Genomic DNA, 9,573 nt, shown 5'->3' with positions numbered 1-9,573 from the left:
TTTCCGTGGGGGTTTTAACGATAATATCAAAGTCGATGGTTTGGGCGATTCGTTTTTGAAGAAGATTTTGTTTGCCGTAAGCACTGTTGCTGTTTCTGCTTCGGCTGACCTAGCTGATGCGCGGCAGCTAGGCAGCGACAAGCCGTGCGCGCCGGTGACCAGCGGTCGGGATGCTCGAAGCCCAGCGAGCTGTGTGCTCTTCCTGACTAGTCATCTGGAACCAGGCAAATAAATTTAATTCGTTCGTATTCAATTATTGCATATGTATCCATTTTGCCTGAGATAAACTGGCATTCCGTAGACGTGAGTGCGCCCGATGCAGTGTGCGCAGTGTTGGGCACATCACGTCGTGGCTCTCCCACCCATCCGTCAGCTCACCACTACTTTGCCTATTCGCCTTATGACGTTTTCTCTAGAACAGGAGTAACAGAATACAAAGCGTAATAAACAGAGCTCCGCTTTGCCGCTTTAACTCATAACTTGTGTGGCACTTGTATCATAGCCGACCCAATGCGTCGAGACGATTCAACGAACACACTATAGCCTGTATTACGCTGGCAGTATTCTGCTCTTGCAGCGGTCAAGCAGCAACCGGAAAATTATTTATTTAAGGAATATTTGCCCCTTTCCCCTGTATACTTGGGGCCTAGGGTTTAGGGTAGGTGCAACAATGCATTTTCGCCGTTTGTTTTCGCATCTCTTCACAGCTTTGGGCTACCGATCTTTGAAAAAATGCACATTCGCCTGTTTGCTTCTACTTTCGCGCTCACATGCATGAACACACAACGTGTAAATGGCTTAATACATTGAAGGCCCTAATGATAGTATTACTTATGGCAACATGCACAGTTGTATTGCCTGACTAATAACTTTAGACTCCAGAAGGGGAGCCCCGCAGTCTATGATAGCGCAAGCGTACAAGATAGGCGAGGCAGAATACCATACATCCGAGTTCTCGTCCGCCTTCTCCACTTAATTATTAGAAATTTGTCCTCTTTTACTCGATCGGACATTCGGGAGATGTGCGGGTCCAGCTTGATTGCTGTCGACATGAGCCTGTATTGTTTGCATACAAGCGGAAGCATTCCAAGTGTGTTTACACGTGTCTACTGTCATACTGGCTTGAATGTCTATCTCAGTCAAGGGGCACAGCCTTACATTTCCGGGGTGAACGCAGCGGCACATGGGCACCTACAGTGGTCTAGTGACAATTGTTCCCTAAATTTTAGGAGCAAAGAGAGCTCTGCTGTCTTCTCAACACATCGAGCTTCGTATTCTTGATCATACGGACAGCTGAACTGTTGTCTTAGTTGCAAATCAACTATCTTCTTCGCGCAGTATGAACAGCTGTTGTTTCGGTTCTCCTAAACCCAAAACCCTAAACCCTAAACCCAATGGCCGCCTTCGCATGCATGAAACTAACGGGTACTGCCACAGCAGTATAAAAAAGAGGTATTGTTTTTGTTGCACCCAGCTCATCCTACGCTGACAGTTTAAAAGGCTGTCCCCTAACTTCAAGGGGGACGTCAGCGCAACTAGTTCAGAAGGATCCATATATGCAACGCATAAGGCATTCTACAGTGCCTAATGGGCTGCATGCGCCTCCAGCCGACCACAGTTTGTGATCCATATATATACATATATATATATATATATATATATATATATATATATATATATATATATATATATATATATATATGTACATCAAGGGGGAGGCGGCAAAAGACACCTCCTGCTACTGCAGCGTGTCGGGAGCCTCAGGGAATCCGTTTATCTAGCACCTGTGTCGCCAGGGATGGCCAACGTTTCTTGCGGGTCTCCATCAATTCTGAAGGGGCAAGTGAAAGGAGTTAAGAATTGTAGATGCAGACACCGCCTTAGAGAAACCCTTATGCCTCTTTCCTCCCCTTTCGTCCCTGTGTGTCAACGCCTACAACGCTAACGTTGCGCTGCTGCAGTTCAGAGAGATCAGTGAGCCTCGGACTTGGCACTGCTCAAGTCTCATTCCCCTGCCGTCGAGGTGTGCATACGCCTCAGAAGCTCCCCTACTTATGCACAGGCTCAGCGCTGGCCGCCCCCACGAGCCGTGTAGGCCCGAATACGGGGCACAGTATACACCTGAGGGGCAGGCACGCGTACTTGCTGCTGCATCTGCATGCACAGGAAAAAGAAAACCACAAACCTCGACATTCTTTCTCTTTCTTCCTCCTCCTCCACCCCGTCTTTTCTGTGTATGTCCACCTTGGACGTACACTACGAAGTGCTACGGAGGCCAGGTGCTGCAAGCGAACAAACCAACTATTTAAAGTGTCCCCAGCTCTTTATGTATGTAAGGGTGTAGGGTGTATGAGGTTTCTCTCACTTGCTCCCATGAGGGTTGCGGGGTGCGAGGGGCAGGAGAGGCCATGCAGCCCTTGAGGTAATTGCCGAAGATGCAGGCGTCAGCTGGAGCCTCTACATCCTGGGTTTCAACGACGTATTTGCTTCTTCTGTCTGCTTGTAAAGGGTAAGCGGGACTAACTACAATGTCCACAGGGGCCCCCCTATCTGCTGCTGCTGCTCCCCCAAAGGATGGATGGGGGCGTCTGGGGCCGCAGGTTGCCGTGAAGCAGCAGCCTGCGCTCTGTGCCGGGGCTCCTGCTGCTGCAGCTTCTGCATGTATATCCTTAAGAGAGGCCCCCCGCGCAGGCAAGGGGGGGCTTTCAACAAGAAGGGTTCCCGCAGTGTCCCGGGCGGCAGACCGCCCGTCTGTTATGTACACCGTCGGCTTTCCGTCTTCTCCGTTTCGCGCGAAGTTCAGCACCACAGGAAGACCATTAGGAGTTGACAGAACTGCAACAACACAACCGGCAGAAGCGCAGACACGCCATGTACTGTAGCCCGACGGACGACGCTCAAATGAGACACGAGACAGCCAGTGTCACCGAGAAGGTAGGGATAATAATAAATAATAATAACAGAGAGGATTGCTAAGGGGGACACAAGACAAAACATGAGACTGTCTGCATATCCTCTTATGACTCTCAAAGTTGCATGTGTTCGTCTTACCCGCTTTGAACTCGGTGCACGCGAGGTCTTGTTCAGAAGGCAGCGCTTGCTCATGCACAAGCACGTCGTCTATGTACACCTCAACGGTGTTCTTCTGCGCGTTATCTGCCCCGCTGTCATCAGTTACATAACGAATCTTTACTCTGGGCTCCTCACTCCCGCTGAATGGCGCCGGGGCCCGAGAGGTAGGCGCACACGGTGCTTGGGGGGCGCCTGGTGGCAAGGGGCCCCCAGCTGTCGGGTTCCCCCCGGGGGTCCCCGAGGGCCTCCCGGATTCCCGTGTCCCTGCACAAACGCAAAGCAAACGCCCTCTCCAGCACAAAGGTCACTTTCTACGGAGTGCGTCCAGTGATGGAGGCCCGCTATTGCAGGTACACGAGGAGAAAAGGCAGCACAACCAAGCATGCAAACAGAGGAAGACACAGGGAACTGGCCCCTCGACTCAACAAGAACAGCACAAAATACTCCCAAGGAAACAACGAGTCAGTTCAGCATGCATACTGAAACGCCAGAAGACACTTCCAGCTGGTTTTCCCAGATGACATGCAAAACACTATTAGCGGATGGAGGTCCCCGATGAATCTGGCTAGCTAGCTAGCTAGATAGGTAGCTAACTGGCTGGCAGTGGAACGGTCTGACGAACGAGGGAAGTCACGAGTCACGAACGGACAGGCGAGGTTTCTCTCCTCCCCCCTAGCCGTCCCTCTGCATCTGAGCCCCATAAGAGAAGAAGAGCGCTTACAGGTTGGAGCAAAGGCATCTTGTCCTCCTGCTGCTGGGGGCCGTAGCTGTGCAGCAGTTTGAATGGAAACGTCAACAGCGCGCTGCGGCACATGCGCCCACTTGTCTTGGGGGCCCCCCGAGAAGACTGCAGTGCCGGAGGGGGGCCCCGAGCAGCAGCTTCGGACGGAACGGCCATCTCTTGTGTTGTTGTTTGCTGCAACAGGAAATGTCATGAAGCACAAGGTACAGCATTTTGGCGCTTTACTCAGGCCGGTGCATCTGCATAAGCAGCAACATAGTCTCTCTGCTGCTGCAGCCAGGGTCCGGGGAGTCTGGGTTGTGCGTACAGAGATGCAGGTTCTGGCGTCTTCGGTGGAGCGGAAACACCTGGGGTCCCAGGGGGTACAGCTCGTATCTATTCTCTTCAGAGTCAAACAGCGTGACATTCTTCTTGCTTGGTCTCCCAGGTATGGGGCGAGGAGGAGGTCGAGAAGGCGGCAAAAGGCAGCAGGGAGGGCAAACTGCCTCAAGCGTCGACCCGCGGGGCCCGGGGTAGTACAGCGGGGGTCCAGGGTACTCCACTGGGGCTGCACACAATCGCATGCATACTTAACAAGCCAGGTGGACCCCAAGAACCTCCCAAGGCAATGCCCATGCAGTTCTAAACAGAGACTGCAGATGCCACCTCAAAGGATGGGGGTCCCTTGAACTCTGCGAGGAGACGCGTGCAGAGGATGCACCCGTTGAGCCTCTTCAAAGCGCATACACAGACCGCTGCAGCAAGCAAGGGGGGATGGCTTAGCTAGGTTTCTGCAACAGGACCGCTAATAAGCACGTAAGAGACACCAATGTGGCGCCTCCAAGCATCATAGAGACAGCATGGCCTCTGCTAAGCACTGTACAGGCATCCTGCGAGGAGTATAGAGGCAGCCCGTAGGGCCTGTGATGAGGAGTTTAGATACAGTGTGCAGGGTGCCTAGAAAGAATTTTGTGGATACTTACTTTCTGCTAGGGGCCGCCTCATGGGGTCTACGTTCCATAGGGCGAAGGGATCGAGGAAGCCGTTGTTGGCGGCGGCGATCTGGCGCGGCTCTATGGGGATTTTTGCCGGCTTCTGAAGCCGCGTTCTGTTGATGAAATACTTATCTCCCATTTGAGCCATATGCAACACCAACTGGGTCTGCGTACACACGAGAAGAAACACACCGTGCAGGAGAAAAGATACAGACAGGCCCAGAGGCATATAGCTACTACATGCACGGAGGAGGAACCGCCAGGCACAGCAAGCCAGCGGAGCCAACTCGAACGTGGGCGCAGTCTACACTACAGCAGCACGGCTTTACTGGGTGAAGAAGAAACCAGCAGCACATAGGTACAGCCCGAAGCAAAAGAGTGGGTGTAATTTTTTCGTCTGTGGATAAGCCGACATGCCGCTACTACTAAATTCCTGCATCCAGGGCTATGTCACTGCTGCATCGCACCTGTCTCAGGCGCTGAATGAGGCTGGGCATCCAAATTTTGACTTTTTCTTCTGTAGAGATAACCCAACAGGCCGCCAGTAACGCCCTGCAAGCGCACCAGGCAGACACAAGATATTCGTACATGTTTGTCTCTGCCGGTGGAGACACGCTAGAGCTTAGAGACAGAGCTACACTGAGTACGGCGGCCAGAGGCACTGATCCTGGTATCTGTCTGGTGGGGTGTATAGAGAATCTGTTGCTTCATATCCATCAGCCCGCCTAGCCAATGTACATGGGTAGATATATCTGCGTTCTTCTGACTCACTCAAACATGCCCACAAACTGTTGCGCCCGCGTCGGGCCCTCGTCCTTCAGGGCGAGCACGAAGGGCGCCAAGGCGGTGCATGCAACAGCAAAGACGGGGATGGCGGGGCCCTCAAGGAAGTTGTGCACCTCCTGATCAACCCAGACCACTCGGCGTGAAGCTTCAACTCCTGCCTCCTAAGCACACGAGCAGCAGCGACAGACGGCAGGGGTTCTGGGCTGTACAGACAAGCAAGAAACCAGGAAAAGATGAATAACAAAACTGGAAAAGAAACACACCTCTGATAGTCTTGTAAAATAGTCCGTCGCATACAACTTCAGTAACTCTCGCCCCGTGGGGCAATCTGAACGCTGCGGCACCGCCGCGCCCTCAATACATTCACGAATACGGGGGATGAGGTGATCAACTGAAACACAGGCAAACAAAAGTATAAATACTTTTCATAAGAACTAACTCAAATATAAATAAAACTAGACGTGTTCATACTTTTCATAGAAACAAACTCAAATGAACGTACACATATAACAGAGCTCAAGAAGAAATACACTTGAGAGAAACAAACCCAGATTCGGGCACAAATACATCTTATATAAGTAAACTTTTTATACAAATACAAAGGCAAAAGTATTTTATATAAACGAACATATACGCGCATATAAATAAATTTCATATAAACAAACGCAAAGAGGTACTCAAATATATTCTAGAGAAACGACGTCAAGGACAGATAGAAATACAACCGCGAACGCCAACGCGCCAATGAACTCATACAAGTACAAAAACATATGAGGAAAACAAATACAATGAAATTATATATATCAGAAAGTATAATACAAATACAAATATATATGATGGCGACTCACATTTGTAGCCAAAGAGCTCCTGCAAGTCCTGCAGCAACGCGTTGTCTTCCTGGAGTCGTTCGGTTCTTAGCCTGCAGAGAGAGAGGAAAGTAGAGACATTATGTCAGGAGACAAGCAAAAAAAAAAAAAACAAATGCAACAAGCGCAATAGATGTACCTACACAAGCACATACAGATACGCCTGCACGAGCAAGGGCCCAAGCGTGCACCCAAACAGAAATCTATGAAGTCAAAGAGCAGCAAATGCATCAGTAGAAGCAGCAGCAATAAACAAAAGTAAATGCATGTGCGTAACAAGAGAAAAGAAGCATATATAGAAAGAGGCAAGCAGAAAAAAGCACAAAGGACTGGGACAAGCCTCTGCAACACAAACAACGATTGCAGGGCGAGGAGAGAGGAGACGGAGAAAAAGAGGAAGAGACGGAGACAGTGGGTTTGTGTATTTCGAGTGTACATACGCACTTTTGGGCCCAGAAGATGTGCTCGATAAGGATTGGCATCCACTTGTAGAGGTTCTCTGTGTCTGCGCTTTGGCAGCAGAAGCCAACACAAGCCTTAACATATTTCGCAACAGAAAGGCGAGTAGGGAGCCCCTGAGCTGCTGCTAGATAACTCTTCCCAAAGAGAAAAAGAGAAGGCAAAGCACAAACTCTCTCTGCTCTACGCCGAGACCATAACAAACGCAACGCCTCTGGGTCTGCATATAGGTCTGAGGGGACCCCCAGGCTCTTTGAGGCCTCGGGATACATCTCATAGAAATGCATCTCAGAGACTATGTCTAGAGTCTTCGCACCCAACACCACCAGCTTCTCGTATAGCCTGTAACATACATATGCACATGCATGCATGCATGCAGGTAGGTACGCATGCATGTAAAGCCCCAATAATGTTAAAGCTGCTCGATAAAGCCCCAATACTCACACAGAAAAACACAAAAAAAAAAACTGCTAACAAAGAACTCGGAGAGAGAGAGAGAGGCGGGCCCACACCAGAGACAAAAAGTCAAGAAGAAAATAAAGAGGAGACACAGCAAACAGACGCAGTGGAGACACTGTGGAGACATAAGAGGAGAAGGCCCAGGCAACAAAGCATACAAAGAACTCACGAAGAAAAGAGACAAAAAAAGAATAGAGGAGACAAGTGGGTACACGAAACAACGAGCGATAAAAAGAGATGCGGCAGAATACAGAAGATGAAGGAGAGACAACAGGAGACAAGTGAAGAAAAGGAGACAGGACGATGCCCAGGAGACAAAGGAGACAGGAGGAGGCAACGGAGACAGACAGAAGAGACAACAGAGAAGACAAGGGCACCATAGACTAAGCAACAAAGAAGCAGTACGCAGCAACCAGAAGAGAAATAGCCGGAGAGTGGAGGGCCCCAAGAGGCAGAGGCGAGCCAGCATACGATCCAGGAAAGGAGACAGACAGGAGACAGTAGACACAGAGGCAAAAAGAGAAGAGGGAAAGGAGACAGTATACGATGCATGAAAGGAGACAGGAGACAGTGTGTTTACCCTGGTCCCCCATTGGCTACGTCTGTGAAGCAAGCCTCGAAGTCAGCGGGGGGCAGCTCTGGGGGGAGAAAGCCAAACCAGTTGGCCAGGTCAAACCAGGTGCAGCAGCGTTTCTCGGTGCAGAGTTTCTGCGCTCCTCTGCTGCTGCTGCGTCTCCCCTGCTGCTGCTGCTGCTGCTGCTGCTGTGAATATATTGTCTCCTCGTCAGAACTGTCTCCTTCATCCTCAGAAAGTGCTCCTGCTGCTACTGCTGCTGCTGCTTCTTCTGTCTCACCCACCGGGCAGTTCCGCTCGTGGCGGATGCCCTCGGCGTATACTGGCATCGTCTCCTCCTGCTGCTGCTGTTGCTGTCGTGCTGTTGCTGCTGCTGCGGCTGCTTCTGCTGCTCTCCTGCTGTTGCCGCTGCCGCTGCAGCCGCTGCTGAAGGTCTCTTCTGGCTGCTCCTGCTGCTCTGCTGCTGCTGCTGAGGGTCTCCTCCTCCTGCCGCACGTATGGATCACTTCTGATAAGGATCTGGTAGGCTGCTGCTGCTGCTGCTGCTGTTGCTGCTGCTGCTGCTGCGTCTATGGGTTGCTGCTGAGGAACCTGAGGCCGCGAGACCGCAGGCCCAACGGAGACAGTGCGTCTCTCTCTGGCTGCAGACAGCCCAGGCGTAAGAAGAGGAAAACAGAAAGGAGACAAAAACAGAAACAAGTTTTGTTTATATCCTTTCTGTTTCTCCTGCTTTCTACTGTCTCCTCTCCTGCTGCTGCTGCTGCTGTGGCTGTGGCTGCCGCACAGACCGCTGGACAGAGACCGACGGGGAGGGCCTCTGGCTGCGGGCCTCCTTCTATTGAGGCAACACAAAGGAGACAAAAGGAGACAGAAAGAGACAAAAGGAGACAGACAACATCTGTTTGCCCTTTAATACTCGCAGCTGCTAGCAATCTCCGCTGTATAGACAGGAGGGTCTCTTCTGCTGTTGCTCCCGCCGTTGCTGCTGGGGAGAGAGAAACATACATACACTAGCCAGGGTAGCTCTGCTCAGCTGTCTCCTTTCTGTACTTCTATTCGTAAAAACAACTAAACATTTAATTGCTATTCACTTGTTGTTTCAAATGATAACGATCATATACACACGGACGCATCGCGCACAGAAGCCTCAAGGCCGCAGTAGCAGCAGCAGCAGCAGCAGCTGCTGCTGCAGCAGCAGCAGCAGCAGCAGCACCAGCGCGTCCAGCTGCAGGCCTTGCTGGCTGCCTGTCCTGCTGCGGTTCTGTGTACGTACACCCCAGCTCCCTAACGCCAAGTTAATAAGTTATAGACTTAATAATAAATATTAATAAACATATAAACATATCTACTTTATTATACACCCCAATACTACACACAAACATAGAAGGCAAGGGGGCCTCCTAGGAGGCCTTTGGGGCCCTTCGGCCTTCGGTCTGTAGGCCCCCACCTCTCCGTTTCCTCACCGGGTTAGAGTTTGTTTGTTTCTTTTTATTTTAATTGTTATTTATCTGAACATGCATTCTTCTTTAAGCCCTAAACCCTAAACCAGAAACCCTAAACCCTCCAAACAAACACCCCCTGCTCCCCTGCATCGTGGGCCCCCGTCAGGGGCCCCCTGCTTGTCTTCTCCGCCTCAACTAC

At 50.9% G+C, this 9,573-nt stretch overlaps 1 protein-coding gene across 1 annotated transcript; it reads right to left on the bottom strand.

The window, feature by feature from the left end:
* Positions 1-2,064: 2,064 nt before the first annotated feature.
* Positions 2,065-8,939, bottom strand: EMH_0023100 (uncharacterized protein; the record flags this gene model as incomplete). The annotated part of the gene is made up of 13 exons (XM_038023147.1): positions 2,065-2,154; positions 2,366-2,835; positions 3,052-3,336; positions 3,794-3,988; positions 4,122-4,361; positions 4,777-4,954; positions 5,256-5,340; positions 5,560-5,735; positions 5,838-5,965; positions 6,423-6,493; positions 6,885-7,241; positions 7,939-8,418; positions 8,539-8,939. The coding sequence occupies 13 exons, from the start codon at positions 8,937-8,939 to the stop codon at positions 2,065-2,067; spliced, it is 3,156 nt and encodes a 1,051-aa protein (XP_037879001.1).
* Between the last annotated feature and the right edge of the window lie 634 nt (positions 8,940-9,573).

This window comes from Eimeria mitis, genomic scaffold (assembly GCF_000499745.2).
Source record: "Eimeria mitis Houghton genomic scaffold, Emh_scaff823, whole genome shotgun sequence".
Classification (NCBI taxonomy): Eukaryota; Apicomplexa; class Conoidasida; order Eucoccidiorida; family Eimeriidae; genus Eimeria; species Eimeria mitis.
This window is presented reverse-complemented; position numbering and strand designations above follow the sequence as displayed.